Source organism: Bactrocera dorsalis, chromosome 1 (genome assembly GCF_023373825.1).
Source record: "Bactrocera dorsalis isolate Fly_Bdor chromosome 1, ASM2337382v1, whole genome shotgun sequence".
NCBI classification, from domain to species: Eukaryota; Metazoa; Arthropoda; class Insecta; order Diptera; family Tephritidae; genus Bactrocera; species Bactrocera dorsalis.
This window is the reverse complement of record NC_064303.1, coordinates 107407478-107429604: the sequence shown is the minus strand read 5'-3', so window position 1 is coordinate 107429604 and position 22127 is coordinate 107407478. Positions and strand designations below refer to the sequence as shown.

The 22127-nt window shown below is 38.3% G+C and overlaps 1 protein-coding gene and 1 long non-coding RNA gene across 2 annotated transcripts in view; one reads left to right on the top strand and one right to left on the bottom strand.

The window, feature by feature from the left end:
- Nucleotides 1–22127, bottom strand: part of LOC105232826 (roundabout homolog 2) — a 167343-nt gene that overhangs the window by 17118 nt on the left and 128098 nt on the right. Inside the window, exons 4-7 of the mRNA XM_049446780.1 lie at nt 4482–4766; nt 3834–3974; nt 2156–2287; nt 653–1978 (exon numbers count right to left, since the gene is read on the bottom strand). Coding sequence (XP_049302737.1) covers nt 653–1978; nt 2156–2287; nt 3834–3974; nt 4482–4766 — 1884 coding nt within the window. The remainder of the gene's footprint in view (nt 1–652; nt 1979–2155; nt 2288–3833; nt 3975–4481; nt 4767–22127) is intronic.
- LOC125775832 (uncharacterized) overlaps nt 1–22127 on the top strand; it is a 207430-nt gene that overhangs the window by 99432 nt on the left and 85871 nt on the right. The window lies entirely within an intron of this gene.

The window sequence follows — 22127 nt, the reverse complement described above, 5'->3', positions numbered from 1 at the left end:
AGATATAACTGTTATTATTACGGTTAAGGTCTAAACAACTACCCAAAACCATTTGTGGCTTTCTAAACTCTATTCCTCTACTCCTTTGATACTATATCAAAGCGGTAAGAAGTGCGAACTAATTAATAGTATTCAACTCAGCTCTTTTAAGTTATCCACCTCTAATCTCCTGTAGCAAAAATATTTCCTATATGGCCAGCCAATCGATCCAATTTTAATAGGTGGCTGGTGTTGGTCGATTTTAAATGAAAATTGCCGTTCAGAGCGGTGTCACTTTTGGCCATAAATCACTCAACTAAAGCTGCTGTGACCAAAAAGACAATCACAGCACACAATTGGGAGCATTTTGTGTCAATGAAAATGTGTTTGTGTGCGAGTCTGCCTTTCAGTACATGGCGCTGTAACTATAGGTGTACAGTTTTCTGCTTTTGTTGTGACCATTGTTTTGGTATGTGAATGTGAACCTAATCAAGTATCGAGCACATAAAACCCTAAAGTGGACAAAAGTCCCTTTCGCATACTTCAATGCACACATACACACACACACAAATTGCAAAATTCTACGTTGCCACATTGGGACAGCATCGTTAAAATTCACTGACTATGTAGGTAGTGTACCCCACTTTCAATTTCTCTCGCATTTGCTACTTACCATCTTCCATGGTGCGCACACGTTTCGAATTGGACGGTTTGCCTACGATGCTCTTGAAAAATGGCACAAGAAAAAACTCATACATGCTCGCCTTCTCCAGTCCATTGACCGTGCACGCCGATGCGCCGCTACCCGCATTCAATATGGTCATCATTTTGTATTCGGCCGAGTGTAGTTCACGCGCGTAAATGTAGAAACCCTCAATGTACTGACCGCTGTCAATGTCCCAAGCGAGTCGCACCGTCGTCGAATCGGTGGCATTGGCCTCGAGTAGTTCGACCAAATCGTTGGTCTGCAGCACAGCTTCCGCTTCATTGAGCAACAGCTCCGAAGTGGCTGTACCGCCTGCGCCGACACCACCAACAACGCCACCGTCGCCGGCACCGAGCAATTTGCCCGCCGTAATTGGCTCCGAAATGGGGCTGGGCGGCGAGAAACCGTGTGCATTCTCAGCGCGCACAATAAACATGTACGCCGCACCGCCGCTAAGGCCTTCAACCGTGAAAATGGGTTCAGTCAAGCGTGCCGCTATCGGTATCCACGTCTTACTTTTATTCGTTGAATACATCTCGACCGTGTAGCCGAGTAGTGGTGAGGCGCCCGCCTTGTCGCTAGTTGGCCAGACAATAGTGAGCGCATTGGCGGATGCATTCAGTATGGTGGGTTGACCGGGTGCATTGGGACATTTGGTTTGTTCGGGTGCACGATAGAATTTAATATTCGGATTGGTGGGCACTTCGATGCGCAGATAACCGCTCCATGTGGACTTGCCAGTGCGACTGCTCGCTACACATGTGTACAAACCCTGATCTTCTTTGCGGTCCAAATCGGAAATTATCAAATCGCCGGCTGCTGTGATGTTCACTTTAGCATTCGGATGCACGGGTATGCCGTCGCGATACCAGGAAATAGTCGGATTCGGCAATCCAATGGCCTTGCACTGTAATGTGGCTAATGATTTTACGGGTAGCGTCTGATTAACCGGCCCGGCAATTATAATGGGCGGTGGGCGGTCCTCTTGCGAGTCGAGTGTTAGCTGTGCGCGTGCCGTAATTGTTGCAACCTCATTCATGGCGTTACAAACCACAACCAAATCGCGGTCGGTACGTTGAAAATTCGTCAGCGTCAATATTGAGTGGCCCTCCTCGGTGTTAATGCTTTGAAATCGATCTAGTGGTGGCGCGCCCGGAAATACGATTGTGCGGTTATTTTTAATGGTCCAGAAGAGCGTGGGACGTGGATTGCCACTTGCCCGACATTCGAACGAAGTATCGGCGCCCAGTTCGATGGATTTGCTTATTGGTCGCTGTATGAATTTGGGAGGTGCTGTTTGCAGGCGTACATTTCGGGTATAAGGTTTCGTTAGTGCAAAATATTGTTTTTGCGGGTTTGCGGAATAGTAATGAACAAATGAGTTAGCATAAGTTTTGTGTGCGTAGGTAAACTATTTATTTGCTAGCAGCTACTTTTTAGTAAGGTTTAAATGGAGGGAGCTCTACTTACCAAACACTGTCAGCGTGCCCATTGCGGAGATCGCACCGACCACATTATCAGCTTCACAACTGTATTCACCTTCATCCGCGATTGTAACGCGCTCTAGACGCAAGCTACGATCCTCAAGCACACTAACGCGATCTGTGGAAAGAAACACAATAAGTTTAGGTTAGATTTTGCGGAAGACCGATCGCAGATTAAGTTTATATTTTTGATATTTTACTTCTTTGGTTGTTACTTTCTAGTCGCTGTTTGGGTGACAAGGTTCGGGTTGGTTTTCATCGAAGTTATCTAACGTTAGGTCCAGGATACTTTCTATTTCGTAGGGTTCGAACCATATTGTTAGGGACTTTTAATAAGTACGGTTCGCTCGCATTAAAAGGGGTAGTTTGGGCTCATTATTCAAAACGAAGTCACTCTAGATTCTAAAGACAACTTGAGCTTTTCGTTTTTAATCAGTAATGGTTTGACTCCAAACTCCGCATCGCTGGATAGGGAGTCTGTGTTGTTTGCACCACTGTGAATGGAGGTCAGTCCGTGTATAAAGTTTGTTGATCGCCATAGTGTTCGATATCGTTGACGTAATTAAGATAATACCTATTGATGTTCCTATATGTGGCCCCGCCTCAAGTAGCAGAAAAATCACTTAGATCCTTGGAAAGGATAAGATTTCTGGATGTTCCTATATGCGTCTCTATTTCAATCAGATGGCTTGGATGCTTGGAAACGATTGCATTATGTGCCTTGACCGGAAGCATGCGGGACTCGATAACTAAGTGTTCAACACGAGACATCAAGAGGCATCCAGCAATCTTTCGTAGCGTAGTATCTTGGCACGTCTGAAGCTTTTTCGTCTGCGTATGACTACATCCAGCCGACCATATCGGTGTAGCATATTTTGTGCCCGGTCGGCCGATTCTGTTGTATGTAGCCAACAACGCTTTTTTGTTCTTTGTTCTCCTGGAGCTTTCAGCTAATATCTTTAAGATTTGATTTATTGAATAAATTGAATTTCCTTTGGTGGTTGAGAGAGTTTCGAAATATAGCAGTTAAACAGTAGCGGTAAAAGGACACCACCCTCTTTAACTGTCTTTTTAAGTCTTCTTAATTAAGAGTCTTGCCCTCGAAACAGTACGGTTGATTGCGGACTACTCAGATAGTTCATAGTGGACCTCTTCCCTGGAGGTAGCGTGGATTGTGCGATGTTCTCAGAAGCTCTTTATGATTGACTCTGACAAAGGCTTTTGACAAGTCCAACTAACAGAAAAGCTAAAGGTTTTTACGAAACCTTTCATATACTGGTTTCCTTGATACTACAGTAGATCGACCGTTTTGTAGGGTTCTGATATCTACTATTTTAATACAAAATCCTTTGAAATGAAACTTCTATTGGATAACTTCTATGTAATAAGACTCTCATAATGAACTATAAAGTTGAATTGGTACTCAAACTAACCTAGCTTATTCTTCAGGCAAGTCTTAGTGTGGAAAATCTTCCTTGTCCTATGTCGGAAGAGAAGAGATCACTGTAAAATAACCTTGTGGAAGCGAATCATGCATAAGATTGCATTTAAATTACTGCAGTTTGCCAACCAAAGCTTTAAGCCACATGAAATCTACTTCTGCCCAAAAGAAGGAAAAACACGTATGCAACACACACATTTCACAGAGTCATAATTCCACTTACCCAATGGCATATTTCCGCCGGATGCTGTGCGCAACCATAAAACATCTGGCATTGGATCGCCGCCAACGCGACAAGGAAACGTCACCGATGAGCCCTCCAACACCGTTTGATCATGTGGGCCACGTATGATAAATGGTTTCACTGGAACGATAAACAACAGAAAATACAAAAACAATAACGAGGTAGCAAATAAATCGAAGTGGCTATAAATAGGAATTAGGCAGGCAGGAATAAAAAATGACTGAATTCTGAGAAAGGCAACCGCCTACGAAAGTGGAGCAAATTCAGCAGAAATTTACGATTTAATCATGGAAACCGTGTTTGTGGCCAACAGATATGTAGCATATGTATGCAGGTAGGCGTTTGTATGGTATGTGTGTATGTGTGTGCCATACATGACACATTGGTCAGCCAACCAAGTCGGTGTATAGCTGCCAGTTGTCAGTTGCCAAGTCAATTTCGCTGCCAATCAGCTGTGTAAATTGCCTGCAAAACGGAGCCAACACCAACGAACTGACACTGGCTTACGAGCACGTAAGACGATTGCCACACACACACACATACATACATATCTGTCAGCTAGAATCACGTGTGTGCAAAAAAAATTAAAGAAAAGAAAATATTATGCTTTCCATTTGCCTCACTCACCATGCACTTTGAGCGTCGCCAACACAGATTCCCGTACGCCCACAGGATTCTTGGCAATGCATTGATATTGACCCTCATCACTTTGACGTGCATCCTGTATGGCTAAATTGCCACCGTCGACGATGCGTATACGCTTCGTGCTATCCAAATCCAATTTCTGGCCACCTTTCTTCCATGACACCGCCGGCTCGGGGATGCCACGTGGTGCGGCACATTCCAGCAGCGCTGTGTCACCCTGTGCTATGCGTGTATTCTGCGGCTCCAGACGGAATTCGTCGCGCAGCACTGTTCGAAAGAAAGTAAAAAAAAGACGGAGAAAAGAAAATAGTTTTTATTGCAGTTGAAATATGTTTAAATAAATTGTGCGGGTGGTAAGCAGTGTGTGGATGAGAATGCGAAAAATGCTGCCGGCGCTGGGAAAATGAAGGATTAGACGCAAATAAATGATATAAGAGACGATTAAGAAATGCCGGGCATACCAGACGATTGAAAGCGGCGCTGAAGAGCGTAGCGTGTCGTGAGAGCAGCTTTGCCGCTTGGGTGAAGTGTGTACTCTGAATGACTGGGTTATGCACGACTGGTTGGTGAAAGTGTATACGTTGTGTTCAATATTGAATAAGTAAGTGATAAAAGGCGTTTTAAAGCGGAAGTTTCTATGAATATTTATGTGTAATAAGTGTAAATGATACCGACGTGTGTGAGTCTTCAACTATATTTATTGAAAGTTTAAAGTGAAGTCTGCTTTATCAGAAGAAGGTAGAAAATATTTTCGATTTTATACTGTTCGCAGTAGTCGTCTGATCAAGACGTTCTCATCTTGGTATCAGACAATATATGGTTCACTTTCTCGAAAACAGTATTTCGCTCGAATTCAGAAATAAATTTTCTCTACAACTAATTGCGTTAAAGCAGCAAGTTTTTAACTAAGCTCAATGAGCTTAGGTGAATGTGAAGATGGCTTGAAGGATGCAGTGAAACGCAGACGAGGAATGTCTCTTGATATCTCCCGTCGAACATCTGCACAGTGAGGCTCGCATGGTCTCAGTTAAGAAGCTTAATGAACGCGTTTCCAAGCAGTTTCTGCTGGAGTGCTTTCATAGAAATCATCCCTGCAATCACTTGTTTGTAAAGACCCGCTTCTTAGCAGGATCAAGGGCTCCTTCCTCAACTACGTCGACGACATAAAACAATATGCCGACCAGACTTTGGACTCAACAAACTTCAGACATGCACTGACCGCCATTAACAGTGGAGCCATTAACACCTTCATCAACTAACTTCCAGTGAATGGCGTCTTGGAATTAAACCATCTTCTATTGCAGACGACGAGTTAGAATTTCTGCGAGAAACGAGAGTGAACCTTACGCAGTTTCGTTCTGGAAACTGTAGCAGGTTAAACTCCTACCTATCCAGAATCGAACTTGACATATCAAATATATGTCCATCGTGCAACGAGTCTCCGCGTGACACTAACCCCCTCTTTGTATGCTTTGCTAAGCCTACACAACAGACACTCCTTTGCCTAGAAGTCCGAAGACGTCGAAATATATTTTTTTTCTATTTTCAAAGTTTATTATTTATTCAAGAATATATATAAGAGGAGTTTTCAAAATTCAAATTATTTTCGGAGATATAGTAGGAATTTTGTCGACCCGCCATACAAACTGGTTCGGTCGGAACTGAAACTTTAAACGAGCTTTTCTCGAAACTGTTCTTAATTAAGATTTTTTTCGTTTCTGGTTTTAGCTTGCTGGTAGTATTGAAGTTGTGGTCACGTGACCATTTCTGGAGACTCCCATTTAATCAGCTGCTAATTTTTGAAATTTTCTAAATTTTTTTAAAATTTTTTCCTGTATTACTGTAATGTTAGTAAGTTATTAATGGAAACAGAAATAGTAACAAGTAAGGAAGGGCTAAGTTCGGGTGTCACCGAACATTTTATACTCTCATTATCCGGGAGATTTACCGATATTTTCGGTCAAAAAATTAGGTTAGGTTAGGTTAGGCACTGAGTTCTTCGAGTTCGATATCAGGGACCTTGAAAAGTTATAGTCCGATCACGACAATTTTTCCACAAGGGATACCTCTGCTCAAATGCAGTATTTATATAAAGTTTCATTCCGCTATCATCATTGGTTCCTAATGTATATATCATACAGAGAAGGCATCATATGGAATTCAAAATAGCGTTATATTTGAAAAAGGCGTCGTTGTGAACCGATTTCACCCATATTTCGTACATGGCATCAGGGTGTTAAGAAAATATTACATGCCGAATTTTATTGAAATCGGTAGAGTAGTTCCTGAGATATGGTTTTTGGTCCATAAGTGGGCGACGCCACGCCCATTTTCAGTTTTCAAAAAAAGCCTGGGTGTAGCTTCCTTCTGCCATTTCTTCCGTAAATTTAGTGCCTCTGACGTTTTTTGTTAGTCGGTTAACGCACTTTTAGTGATTTTCAACATTACCTTTGTATGGGAGGTGGGCGTGGTTATTATCCGATTTCTTCCATTTTTGAACTGTATATGGAAATGCCTGAAGGAAACGACTCTATAGAGTTTGGTTGACATAGCTATAGTAGTTTCCGAGATATGTACAAAAAACTTAGTAGGGGGCGGGGCCACGCCCACTTTTCCAAAAAAAATACGTCCAAATATGCCCCTCCCTAATGTGATCCTTTGTGCCAAATTTCACTTTAAATATCTTTATTGTGGCTTAGTTATGACACTTTATAGGATTTCGGTTTCCGCCATTTTTTGGGCGTGGCAGTGGTTCGATTTTGCCCATCTTCGAACTTAACCTTCTTATAAAGCCAAGAAATACGTGCACCAAGTTTCATCATGATATCTCAATTTTTACTCAAGTTAAAGCTTGCACGGACAGACGGACGGACGGACGGACAGACAGACATCCGGATTTCAACTCTACTCGTCACCCTGATCACTTTGGTATATATAACCCTATATCTGACTCTTTTAGTTTTAGGACTTACAAACAACCGTTGATGAACAAAACTATAATACTCTCTTTAGCAACTTTGTTGCGAGAGTATAAAAATGTTAATTTCTTTTTTGAGGACACTTCAAAAGTTTCCTGAAATGTATGCTTCTAGACAGGAATAACCCCTTAATATATTAGTTATGAAAAACATTGCCTACATTTTGGCGCAAATCTAATTTCGGTTAATTATTTAAACAAAAGCTTAGAGCATATGATAAAACCACACAGTTTCTATAAAAAATAAATAAAGTAAAATTAAAGCATTTTCTTTCAAAAAAACTTTCGCCAACATTATACATAAGCACTGGCTTAATGCAAGTATTCTGTTACTAAATAAATCAGTCATCACATTTTTTGGTCTTTTTCACAATTTTTTGTCCAAAACTTTGCGCTCTACAATTAATCAAATCGCAGTTGACATTTGTTAGACCACAAAGCCAGAAACAGACACACACACAACCACAAGTTTCCGCCTTTCCCGACATATTTCCGCAACTTGAAAGACGGAATCGTTAATTAATGTCAGCCAAAAGTTATACTTTCAATTCAATCTCGTTGCTGGGTCGAGCAATTATGTGTAATTTCTAAGCTTTCAACCGACTGTGTGGGCGAATGAAATGCTATTTTTGCCAAAGCCACAGATACACATACAAACACAGCCACATTTAATATATACACACTACTACACATGCATGTACTATATGTATATTATATACAGCGACGTGCAAGTTAGTAGCTAAAATTATATAATTACAAAGACGTTGACTTTAGTGACAACAACAATTTCAACTTTTCGCCGAACTTTGACATTTTTGCAATTAACGTAATTGCTTGCAACAAATGAGCCAAACTAAAGGGAGCAAGCCAAAAATATATATAAACACTCTGCTATTACAGTTATGCATATGTAGTTGTGAGTAGCTAAAACGCGTCTCGGGGTGACCTGCATGTGATTGGCGCAAAAGCTGAGCTTTGAAGTTATGTGTGCACTTAAGTGCCCCCAAATGTGTGCATACAAAATAACCCACAAGTTGGCGAACTTTTCCACAATTATCACACACACAATCACATGAGAGTCTTAATTGACGCGCATTATAGCGGTAAATATGTTACCTACGTATGAACTTCGAAGGTTCTTTGACCGAAACTTAGTTGCATAATCGTGCTGCTTGCGAAGGGTGAATATTAATTATCCGTTTTAGAAAGCGTTTAAACTATAGCTGATATAGCTTCTATTCGCTCTTTAAATATAATTATGATTTTTTTCTCAAAAGAGCTCTTTTGAAATATGCTTACTCGGAGACAAATAGGTATGTCGCCTCCATGCAGTGTATCCTTGGTAACACTAAATGGCCTGCTGCCGTCACGGCTTTGGAATACTCCAAACGACCTAACCTTGGTGCAATTCGGATTATGATTTCAGGACAGAAGATTTTGGATTTGGTTGAACTCTTGGCTGGTGGTCGCGGTATTTCGTCACCTGAGCATGTGGGAGTGACGTCTGGCAGAAATGGCTGGTGGGTTAATGCTAAGACCGCCTCCGTTCCGTTAAAACCGTGGCAGGCCTTCAAGAATGGTATAAACTAAAAAAACTCCCGCTTTGTGCTGGTCGGCTCTGAATGCACTGCCCCATAAATGCGTGCGTCAACTTTCACCCTTACCTTTTAGCAGAGATAACCTTGGGACCATGAAAGGAAATTCCCTTCCGAGAGTTGGATAGCGGATCTGAGTTGGAACTTAACAGAAAAGAGTGTTGGAATCGTCCTCCATGATCCTTTCCTTAATTCAGGCATATGAGCACATTCCAGCACACTTCATTAGATGGTGAATTAGTTGGGTCGAGTTTGTTCCAACTAACAACTAAGCGGCAGATATCACATGAGGGGGAACCCTCGCTCAGTAAAAAACCTTGGACAGTAGCAGCAACAACGTTTAACGAAATCTCAAACCGTCTGACTCAATAGAACTGGGAATGTGGGATCCTACAAAGGAAAAAGGAGCCATCTCCAAGGAGTGGAAGTTGGTCAAAAGAAACTCCGGTCCAACTCCAAGGTCAGAGAGAGCGAGTTGCCACCTATATAAAAGTTGATCAGGTGGGACAACGAATGGTCAGAGCCTCCCAGTATAAAAATTTGGTAGCTAAGGTTGTAGAGGTTTGGAAGAGAGCTAAACTAAAAACTCTGGTCAAGATAGATCCTTCACGGAGCCTTCGCGCTCATACCTGACTTCCTTCAGAAGTTCTGAGAAAATGGAGTAAATATTGCGTTTCTGTAATATGTCTTTTCCAACGACTAAAGGGTGACATGTGCTGTTTTTCATGAACAAATAATCCGTCTGTCCTTTCAAAGAAGCAAAAGGTGCCACTAGCAATGTCTGAAAAAAGATGGTGCTTAGGATCGTCTCAACCGAAGTCAAGGTGGATGTTCCACAAGCTACAAGAGCGACAAAAGATACGGAAGCAGTGTCACAAACGAGCATGGATGTAGACTCGTCCTCTGTGCACGCAGCGAACTTTGGGGGCAGATCATCGACCTACGACTCTGTCAGTAATCTCGAGCGACTATTTGAGGAATTTCGAGTCGAAAGTTTTGGAAAGACTGAACTTGTACTTCAAGAGAAAAGTCTGAAGAATGAAGATCGTTCAGTTTAGTCTCCAGTACATAAAGACGGCATTCACCAATCTTTTGCTTCGTCACGGAAGGGACAGATCTAGAATCATTTTTGGCCTTCGAAAGCATAAATCGATACTTGCTCTCAGACTATTGATTTAAGCATATTTATGCAGAGGCAGTGTAGTCTTCAAAACAACTCGGTATTCTCTCAGAAGTCAATAGATTAAACTCTAGCAATATTAAAGAAGTGAATCATTCGCAGTAGAACTACAATAAATGTAGCCAAACATTTATACTCCAGTGTGTGTGCACGAATCCATGTTTGGGAATGTACTTCAGCATCTTCAATTCATACAAGAGCAAGCCCATACTCAAATATAAATTTCTCCCTCACACATGCTTTCTCAAATACATACACATACTTGTTTGTGCGATGATTAAATTTTTACACCAGAAAAATCAATTACAATAATGTCTGTCTGAGGGCCAGTTGAACAACTATAATAACGACAGCAGCAGCAGCAGCAGTAGAGAGCAAAAACTACCACACGAGCGCGTGTGGTCAGTAAAAGTCAGACATTTATGTACACTCCAAAGGAAGAAACCGCCGGTCAGACACTATATGTATATATAGGGCAGCAACAAAAAGTCAAAACAACAAACTTTTCAACTTTTGATTTCACTTGCAGCGGCGAGCCGAGAACGGAGAAGAGGAAATGAATAAGCACGAACATACACATATCAGGACATACGAAAGAAAATGCGACTGTGAGTGAAGAATTCCATCTTTTCCTATTGCTTTCACATTTATTGAGGCATCAGTTGCGTCTGGAGCTCAGTAATAAAAATCGAAAAAGTTGAATTCATCGGTGAGGCGAGTTGTGGCAAGAAATTGGCGAGTGAGTGGTCAGTGCAGCAGTACTATGTACATGTGGAGGTGTATTTAGAAGAAGTGAGGCTTTGATCATTCTGCTGCGGCGCGACGCAGGTGTCTGGGCGTATAAAAATCAAATTGAACCGAATGACGCAGGACCGGACGAATCGAGCGCGTGTTTTCAATGAAGGTTAGCTGTATTGACGTGGAAAAAACGAAACAAAAAAATAGAAAAAAAAAAACGATGATAAATTGTTGAAACATAAATAAATAAAATAAGCAATGCCGAGACTATTAAGCAGCAACTAAAGATGCTCAATTATTCGAGGCACTAGTAAGGAAGTTATAAAAAGAAAGCTTTCGAATTGATATTGAAGTGGAAAATGGTTGGATGTGCATATAGATTTTTGAGGAATAATTGGCGGAGGGCTCTTCCGTATTAACTATTAATTTGGATATTTATTTTAAATATTTTTTTTTAAGAAAAAACTTTGAATATTTTGGCTTTTAACTATAATTCAATACAATGCCACACCGTTAGGGTTTTTTCTGTCGGGATCTGTAAAGTCTAAAGTCTATGCGTACAATCCCGCTTCGATTCAGACCTTGGAGCAAAACATGACGCGTGTCATTCGCCAGTTCGCACCCTTTATTATATCAATATATCCTCTTTAATGCAAGCAAATATTTTTTAAATGAAATGTAGAGTGAAATTCAGGCTTTTAAGGAACTTTAAATTTTATATTTTCTCTCTTCTGCTTTTATGCAAAAGTATAAGAATTTAAATTCAGCTTGTCAATACTATTTTTCTTTAATCCAAATTAATTGAAGCAAATATTTTCTCACAAATTAACTCATAAGGAAGTATTTATACACATTTCTCTTCTTTATGCGCATTCATTTCGTTCATTTTAATTTTGTAAAAAGCGGCAAATGGACAGGAGATTTAGTGCTTTGAAGCAAATGAAATTTCAAAAGATTTACTTTCATTACTTTAGTGCTGATGGCCGTCAATTTGTTTTTGTTGTCTATGCCGTTTGCACTTGCCACACACGTACTTCGCTTTACAAGTTCTGCTTTTTCTTATTTTATTTTCGTTTCTTTGAAAATGTTTCTATAACTTTTGCTGGCTTTTGTTCGAAATTCGTGTTGTGAAATTGTCCGTCGCCTGCTTCACTGTCTGTCATAGACAAATACGAGTAAGATGTATGTGCCAAATGGTTGAAATGGAATTGAAAGTCAGAAAGTGTCACTAATTGCGGATGTCAAATAGCAAAAATAAAAACAAAAACAGATAAAAAAAATATGTATGGAGAATTAAGGGAAAATAGAAGAAAAATAAAAATTCGAAAAGTTGCAAAGTCTTAATGAATAGCAAATGTGCAGATCTATGTGTATGCTCTCAGGTATCTACATATATACGAAAATAGACAAATTAATTTAAGAAATATATACCATATATATGTATATACATATCTCTATATAATTCTATATATCCTTGTCGAATTTAAAGCGCAGAAAAGTTTCTGTGAAGATTTAGTATGAGTAATTGTTGAATTTCATTAATAAAATAAGCTTTTAGTTGGTGATTCCGTTATACGTATTTTGATCTAAATTTCTTCCTTGAAAGATAAAATGGAAATCATATTAATTTCTTCATTCACATCATCATAATATATTTGGCTAAAGATTTCTGAAATGACTTATCTTGAGGACCACTTACTGAAAGGGAGATCGAAAAGATTTTGATTTTTTGAGAAAACTCGACGCAGGAAGAAAACGCATACATTTATGATTGCGGGTTTCAAGATTAATATTATTTACATAGAAATTTTTCTCTGCTTAAAGGTCGACCAAACACTTATAAATCACCAAATCTTTGGAAGTATTACATTTCATGTGAAATAGATATATTGACCAGTTGCTTAAGATTTTTCTTTAGTTCTACGAGTTCTCGTAAATGAACTTAAATTTATTTACGAAAAATTCTCCATTTAATCCATTTGCGACGGTTGCCTTTTACTTATATTGTTTACAGTAACTTAAAATATTCATTTCGGAAAAAACAATGTCTTAAATCAAACACTTTTTTGCGCTAGTATTTTTTTACAAGTTTCGACTTGGATTAACTTAGTAAAAGTCCATCCATGAACTTAATTTAACTTTTGACGATCAAGCTCCATCTAGGACCAGTGTTTATCGATTATATGGTGGCTTCAGGCGAGACCGTTGATCACTGCAAGACGAATTTCATGAAGATTGTCTAAATAACAACTAATTTTCCGAAAACTGCTTATTCTCTGTGATATTGCAAGACCGCCATGTGATCTATTGTGAGATTGAGACAACTATAAACACTAATGGGACCATCATATAATCAATATTGCATCAAAATTTGACTGAAAAATAATTATTCACGTTGGATTCTACACAATTTGTCAATCGCACAGAAAAGGCTCCTGTCGATTCATCGAAAGAAATGTTAAAAAAAATACGATAGTGGTGCATCGGAGTACGTTTATAAGTTTATGATATCATGACAGTTGAGGAATCAACCAATGACTTATTTCTAGTCACGTACGTGACAAATAAACTAAGAGGTCAAAGGTTCTTGGACACCTGAAGAGGCGGTTAGTGCGTTTAATCAAGTGGCAAAATTGGAAAGAAAACTGGTTCAAATGCATGCAGTAGTGTATAGATTTTAACGTAGAATATTTCGAAAAACAATGAAGAGGTTTTCAATAATTAAAATTTTTTTGTTCTCTAATACCGAAATATAAAACGCAACTCTTTCATATGCGAGCTTAACACATTTGATATATTTAAGCTTTATCTTAAAAGATAGCAGCTCGAAATACACAACAAACTTAAAAATATCAATTAATCGGTCTTTTGGTTCCAAAGTATTCGATTTGATGGTTTCGGAGTCTGTAGGAAACCATGCAAAATTTTAAAATGGAATGAATTTATTAAAGTGAATTGAAAGACATCGGTGTCTGAAAATCGATTTTAAGAAGTATATATTTCTATACATAGAGCTATATATAGTATATATATATGAGTATATAATCCTTGCTTTAAAAACATATCGTGTAAACCCTTTCGGATAATAAAAAGCCTGTCATCGACTACTATTTATCCACACCAACAACAGAGCAGCAACAAATTTCCAAGAGAGCTTGCAAATGCCGCTCAGTTTTATAATGGCAATCTTCTTGATTTACACGAGTGGCTTGTTCGATTTGCCTATCTCTAAGTTTTGGTGACAAAGATTGCATTTAGTTTAAGTTTGGTCCAAAATGAGCCCAAAGGGCAACATGGAAAATTACGGACCGTTTGGTAAGGCAGACAGCGAGTAGACATTTGGTATAAGGCAGCTAGATCGTGAGTCGTGAGTCTCATCGTATTTCATTTATTTCAAACTCTTTCATATTTTTATACTTTTCTTTTAAAATATTATTAATAAACCTGCATTAAAGATTCCAGCTGCTTTGCTGTCTTCGCAAAAGTAAGGTACAAATTTCAAGTATCAAAGGTATGTATGTCCATAAGTACGATTTTTTACCCGTTATTCACACATAACCTCCCCATTTATTAGGGAGTGCAACTATCTAGCCAAAAAACGTTTTTAATTTCCATAATTGCATAAATTTAATTCAATTTCGCAAATTACATAAGCGATGAAGTTCTATGTGAGAGTATGTGAGTAATGCTACTACCGTTAACTGACAAGAGAAATACCAAACCGGCGACCGAACGTAGAAAATAAAAATCAAAATCCATTACCTAACCAACCAACGCAGCGAGCTGACAAAAGAACCGACAAAATTCAGGGAAAAACCCCAAAGAGTAAAGTATTGAAATGTGAAAAAGTGGAAAGAGAATTGAAGCTGGCAGCGAAGTGTAGAAGGGACATAAAGGCACTCAGACAGACAGATAGACAGACAAACCGAAAAAAATGCAAGCAAATATATCAACTAACGGTGAAGGGCACGACAGGAATAAATTCTACCTTTCTGCATGGCTACATATATGCATGTATATATGTATATACAAGTACTCTCGAAAGGGTGCTGTTTAAGCACGAGCAGGCTTGCAGATGTATGTGTGTGTGCCTGCGTGATTTGATATTTGTGTGGCAAGGTGTGCGGTCAGCTTAACAAAACTTGATTTATTTCACTTCTGCCTGTCGCTCGGACTAGACTACAAAAACAAAATCAAGCAAACCTTGTGGCAGCATTAAATATTGGGGAGTTTGCTACAGCGACGCTGTGTGTCACTATCAGCCACAGCCAAAGGGTGTTTAGCAAAGGCACTACAGTTGTAAAAATATTTATATATATATTTGAATCTCGTAATGTGCTACCGGCAAACTATTGACCACAAGAAATGGGAGAAATGTTCGTAAAAAACCGGTGCAAACTGCGAAAATGAGAAATGCCCTGCAAATGCAAAAAAAACGTGAAAAATTACTAGAGAAGAGTGAACGCGGACCTTTTCTTTTACAGCTTGTAGTGACTTCTTCTCCTGAAGCTGATGAATTGCAGAGTTGTTAGGTGGCAAAGTGACTGAGTACCTAAGTACCTGACTTTTTTACGTTCGCATATTTCTTTGCAGACACATTTATTGTTCTTCGTTTGCATTTTTTGCTTCTGCACTCATTTCCGTTGCAAAGTTGTGGAAGTGACAAGTGTATAAAAATGTACTTCCATGCAATCGTAGACAATTGGTACTGAACAAGGTAGTAATGGTAGTGATATTTTGGAAGCTGGTGTGCTAAAAAGAATTAGGTTTTAATTAAGAGTAGTTATGTTGTCGCCAGTAGTCATTATATAATTGTCGTCAGTAATCTTATTGTTAATACGAATATTATGTAGTCTGTTATTATAATGGTAAAGGTAATTAGTAGTAATGGTAATCGCATTATTCATTATATACGTATACTGTAGTTGTAATGGTAATGGTAATCAGTAATTGTAATAGTAATCGCATTATTCCAACTATTTAATATTGATTATAGAGGTATTAGATTACTGTTCGTAAACACATTATTGTTAGTTGTAGTGATTATAGGAGTATTTTTGTAATAAGTAGTCGTAATGGTATTATTTTGAGCTAAGGTGTTGGATTACTATTAGTAATTAATATAATTATACTACAGCTAGTAGTAAAGGAAATATTTTTGTAAGCAATAATTATAATGGTAGTACTTCAAGTATTGGGTGTTGATTCTATTGGCATTTGATTACTATTAGTAATTAGTTTTATAACAGTTGTAGTAGTAAAATGAGTTTTATTGTAATCAGTAATTGTAATGGTAATACTTCAAGCATTGGGTATACAATGTAATGGTAGTAGATTAATTTTAGTATTTACTGTTGTTATTAGCTGTATTTGTAACAAGATTATTATGTAATCAGTAATTGTAATGGCAATACTTCGAGTATTGGGTATTGAATGTAATGGTAGCAGACTACTGTCAGGACATTCTGTGTACTGGTAACACATTCACACATTTTTATTATGTTGGTTTGGCACTGGTCAGTTGTAGACCTAATAACATAACTCATTGACCAGTGGCCTGACACCTCAAAATAGTTTATAGGAGTAAAATCATTGGACTTAGGTTGAATGCCACACCAGCATACATATTATATCACCTAGTACTTTTTTCTGTTCATATGGCATTCTTAGGGCTAGAAGTGAGAAGTCTAGGTAAATTTATTGCCGAAAAAACCCTTCTCGTCGTCATCGGTTGAGTATGACTTCGAATTCTATATATTTGCTTGTCTTTTTCCTAACCTAAAAGTAGTTTTCGGCCGGGATGGACGTTAACTCTAGTTCAACAAAATTAATATGGCCTTAATTGGCTATTGACGTTTTTTCTGAAGCACATGTGCGATTTCTATTTGAAATCTATGAAGAACTCAAAAATTTTTGAGTGTGAACCAAGAAAAGTTGAGTCTTGAGAGATGTATAGTACAATATAAATATATCATTTCAAATTTCTACTAACTATCGTAAATTGAAAGGATTTCAATAAGAAACCCATTTAAACTAAGAGAGGTCTATATTTAAAAGGTAGTAGGAATAATATCTGCCAAAATTTATGAACGGACACAAAAACATATGTGTGCAATTCGAATATATATACTTTCAGGTGAACCTTGATACATACGAGTATATCCTTACTATTGTTACTTTGAAATAATCTGACTATTGTCTACGACTACACCCCACATTTGGGTTCCTGATTGAATTTCCGCTTTCTAGAGTTAGCAAAACCATTTGCCTTCATCAAAAAATTAAATTTAATTTAAATTATTATTCACGGTCTCAAAGCGCCGGTCAGCGCTCCACTTCTCTCTCTTTCGACTATAACCCAACTCACTGCGAATTATCGTGAGGTCTACAAAGGCTAGTCGAAGCCGCAAAAATATATCGATACTAATGAATATTAATGTCAAAAGTCATAAATCTCTCATCAAAACAGTACGCACATAAATCATAATAAATCAAAGGCAAGCGCAGAAAGGTGAATTTTGAAAGCGTAAAAAACAACAAAAATAAGGTAGTGGGAACAACAACAACATACTACTAGGAACAACAACAATATTTTAGTCGAAGCAACAACAACGTGTTAGCAGAGCTCAACACGGAAATGACCGCCACAGTCATGGTTCGAATTAAGGAAATTTCATTTGAATTTATGAATGCTGATAAATGGAGGCAGGGCGCTGAAAGCACTGCTGGCACATTTAGCGAATTGAAAGTGATACAGAAAAAAAAAGTAAATAAAAATAGAAATAAATTATATTGATAGAAAATATAAAGGCGCACAGACGCGCCTTAAATTCAAGGTGATATTGCCAGTGTGAAATGGAGTTGTGAGTCATATACACACAGCCATAAAGCACACAGTATAAGTGTGTTTGTGCGTAGTCGACAAGCCATTAACAAAGTGCCTTGACTCACAGCAGGCCAACTGCTGGTGTGTGTGCTGCGATTTGCTGGCGAAAATCAAAGGCGAAAAGTGCGAGGCAAGTCGGCAAAGGCACGCCAACAATCAATAAATTAATCAAAATCAACAGCAGCATCGATGCGCAGGTAGGGGCAAAGGTGGTGCGTGGCAGTGACAAGCGCGCAACATTAGAAACAGCCGGCAAATCACGCATACAAAGCCGTTTGAAGCCAACGGGAATTACACAGCGACACAAACACACACACGCGCGTGCGAGCAAGGTTGCCTCGTTGAGCGCCTAGGTCAGGGTAAGTGGGGCGCGTGGGCGACGTCAACGTCAACATCACGCGTAGCGAAATGGAAACAGACGGATAAGGTGAAAAATGGCGAAAAGTTTGTGTGTTTATGTGTGTGTGAAGGTGGCGCTGATGGCAATAAGGCGTGCAGGCTTGTGGCAAGCAGCTACATTTAGCATAGGTTGGTAGGCCTATACAATATGCAATGTGGCAGGTTAAACAAGCGTCTTGTGTAGGCAAAATACCGTTACTTATGAACTGTTATATATAAATATATATTTGTATGTGAGCTTGGCGCTAGGTGCCTCCACACAAATCAAGGCAAGTAAAACAAAACTGTTTAAGGAAATTTAAGAGGAAATTACATAAATGTTGCGGCGTCGCTGTGTGCATGGCAAAGTGGCAGCGTGTAGCGAAGTGGCGCGCTTTACTCTTGTTTTTGTTGTTGGCATGCCCTCTTACGCTTAGGGAAACAGAAAATTTGCACGAAAATGATATGCGCACATCAAATGGCACGTCGGCTTTACGTTTGTAAGCGTGTATGTGTGTGTGTGTGTGCCTTTCATGGCAGGCAATGACGTAGAAAAAGTCAATATTGTTTATTTCACATTTTTCTTCTGATTCAATTCACACTTTCCGCCGTTGCCTAACGGCAATAGGTGAATTCAATGAAGGCAGTTGACTTCAGCTGGTGGAAATGGTAGGGAAATGTGGCTTTGCTCTTATCGCATGGCAAAAGCATTGTGTTAGTTGCTTTGTTGTTCTTGCAACTTGTGGCAGGTGTCTCAAAGCAAATTGTTTCACTCCATACAGCCTTAAAGCGCTAAAAAACACGGTGAAAGTTGTGTGGCATTTCTTTAGCATACCTGTAGGCGCAGCACCTTTTACTTCGAGTTCGAGGCCATCTTTGTCGGCACTGAAAATCTTTAGGCTCGCACTCGGCTCGTCGTTCTGATTTCAATTTATTTCTTGATCCATTTTTGCACTTTCTCTATTTTTATTTATTGTCACACGCCTGCTTTTGCTCTAATTTCCATGTGCTTAGCTGGGTTCGTGGTTTTTCAATTGCCATTGAGAGTGAATTGCGCGGAAGACTTTATATACAATATATATGTACTTGTATATTTGGGTATCATAATGTGTTCTTGCAGCGATGTGGCAGCACAGTTGCTCTGCTTCGTTGCGGAAACATTCCAATAACAAAGCCAATTGCCGCCGGTGATGTTATTGAATTTTAATGGCAGCAATCACCTCATATTGTATTCGTGCGCCATGGCGTATACGCATCATTGCCGCACATTTGAACTTGACGAAATTATAAAGCCATACAATTTAAGTGGATTTGGCATTCAGAAAATCTCTTATGGAAATTGTTATGAATTTTTGCTTAAAAGTGTGTGCTGAATGAGGCAGTTTGATAACGAATTCTCATTTACTTATAATGATAATAATACTTAGTGCGGGCATACTTTTTAATACTGGTATTATTTTTATAATTTTTCTCATATTTTTGCAATGCTAAGACTAATAATAAAAGCTTTTAATAATATTAAGTGAGCTTTAAATAAATTGACTTTCATAAAATTGGTGCATTTAAATTCAATTAGCAGTGATTGTTACCCATTAACCATAGACGACTAATTCTGAACTGAAAAAATATATACTGGATAACAGAAATGAAACGGCTTTAGCTGAAGATGAATATCTTCCAAAAGATGCTTTTAGATTTTCTAAAAATACGGCAAGGCTACTTCTGAAGACTATTCATTGGATTGTTTGAAAGACTGTTGGTATATATTTAGATTCTCAATATAAGAAGGTAGTACGAATGTTCATTCAAAGGACGAAGGACAAATCTTTCAAATTTGTCATTTGTTATTTGGAATTTATTAAATCGGATTGGGTTATAGTAGAACTGAGGAGATGAAATTTCTACGTTCAGCTCTGAATAGGTCGGAAAAAAGATACATGTAAAAGTAGCAGATGCCCAGAGATTATGTACAGAGCGTTTCACAATTAAATCAATGGTTTTATAATACTTTTCGCAAATAAAATTGATTCCTTACAAAAAAACTTGATTTCGATCGGTCAGTGTGTGTGGTATCTAAAGAGTAATCCAAGTAGAGGTCAATAGAACTTTTTGATAGATCGCACGTGAGTCGTGTCAAGCTGTAATTTTTTATGTTTGTAGGCCGATGAAAACGTCGGTCCATATTTCTTCAAAAATGATGCCGACTGTTATCCAGCCCTGATAACCAACAATTTAAAGGCACCACTTCCTACACATCACATGAATCAATAGATTTATTTTAAAATTATTTCGGTGAACAAATAATTTCACATTTTAAGCCGGTCGATTGACCATCAAAATCGTATGATATCACACCGTTAGACTTTTTCCTATGTAAAGTCTTAAGTCTCTGCGAACAACCCCGCTTCGATTCAGGTCTTGGAGCAAATTGTCACTCGTGTCATTCGTCTGTTACCAGTCGAAATCTCTTCGATGAGATTTTCCAAACATGTAGTTGATTGCTCTTTAAAGTTTTGGTATCAGCTACTTTATTCCACAGATTATAGTCACGGTTCGTTGGAGCCACGCAATGTATCATTTTTTTAAGCTCCGATGTTCTCTCTCTTTATCAGATAGACGAGCGAATAGAAGCAAATGACATAAAAATAAGCTGTAATTTTTTAGGCAAACTGGTAGTACTCCTGTCCTGACTTCTTGCAATGTCAAGGTCTGGCTCCAAATAAATTTCAACACCGCTTACTTGTGTCCCAAACATTGGTATATATACCGGTATGTATACCGAAAATGTGGCGATACACGGACAAGAGACAGGATGACTGGCTTCTAGCTTTCAGTTCCCGGTATGATTACATTGCTATAACAGGATTTTATTTGCGGAAAGGTATTGAAGCCGTACATAATAACGCTGAAGAACTGAAGAAAACGAGGAAAATAACCAAGAGTTCACATTTCTGGAAAGCACTGTTCAAAGTATTTGACAGCATTGCTCAAATTTGTGGCAAGAAATAACAAAATTCAACATAAGGAAATGGAAAATAGTGACGGATTTTTAAATTGTTATATTTTAACATGGTTTTGTAGTAATCGAAAATATACAGAAATTGGCGCTAGTCGAAAAAGTTTTCTTCGGTGGACAGTCGGTATTCATCTCTTTATATATTTTGGTATATTTTGTATATTTTTGCTATTATAGATACATAAAAATTAAAGCTTTACCGTTATAATATCCGTCTTCATTAATAAGGAGTCTCAGCATCAGCTTGAATATTGAAAGTTATACTTTTATGAAATAAAAGTAGTTACGACTCAAAGCTATTATCAGAGCCTTTTAAGGAATAGAAAAGGAGGTTTAAGTGTGTCACGGTCTAAGCAGCGACTTTGGCATGGAGAAAAGTAAAGAAATAACATTACTTTTCGAAAACGGAGAAGTTGACTGCTTCAATTAAACCATCCAAGCTAAACACTATAAATAATAATATGTAAATTAGATCCAAGGTCAGATTATTCTTAACAATAAAGAGCAAAGATGAAGGTCTCGACATAAGCTAAGAAATTCCAAGAAATAAATTTTGGTATGTCGAACGATATGGTTCAATATTTGAGTACGCCAAAAAATAATTTTGAATTACCTTAAAACTGCTGCAAAGTCCAAATCATCATACCAATATGGCACAAGACATTTTACGAATGAAAATCCAGTGTTGCAACAATAAAGTACATTTTTTGCACGGTAAATATAGCCAATTAAGTACCTGCTACAAGAAAATTTTCATTTTTATGACATTAATTTAACCCAGTTTGTACACTCGCGGCACAAAGTATGTTACTATGTAAATATAACACGACAATCTCTGCCATTTGCATAAGCATTTCA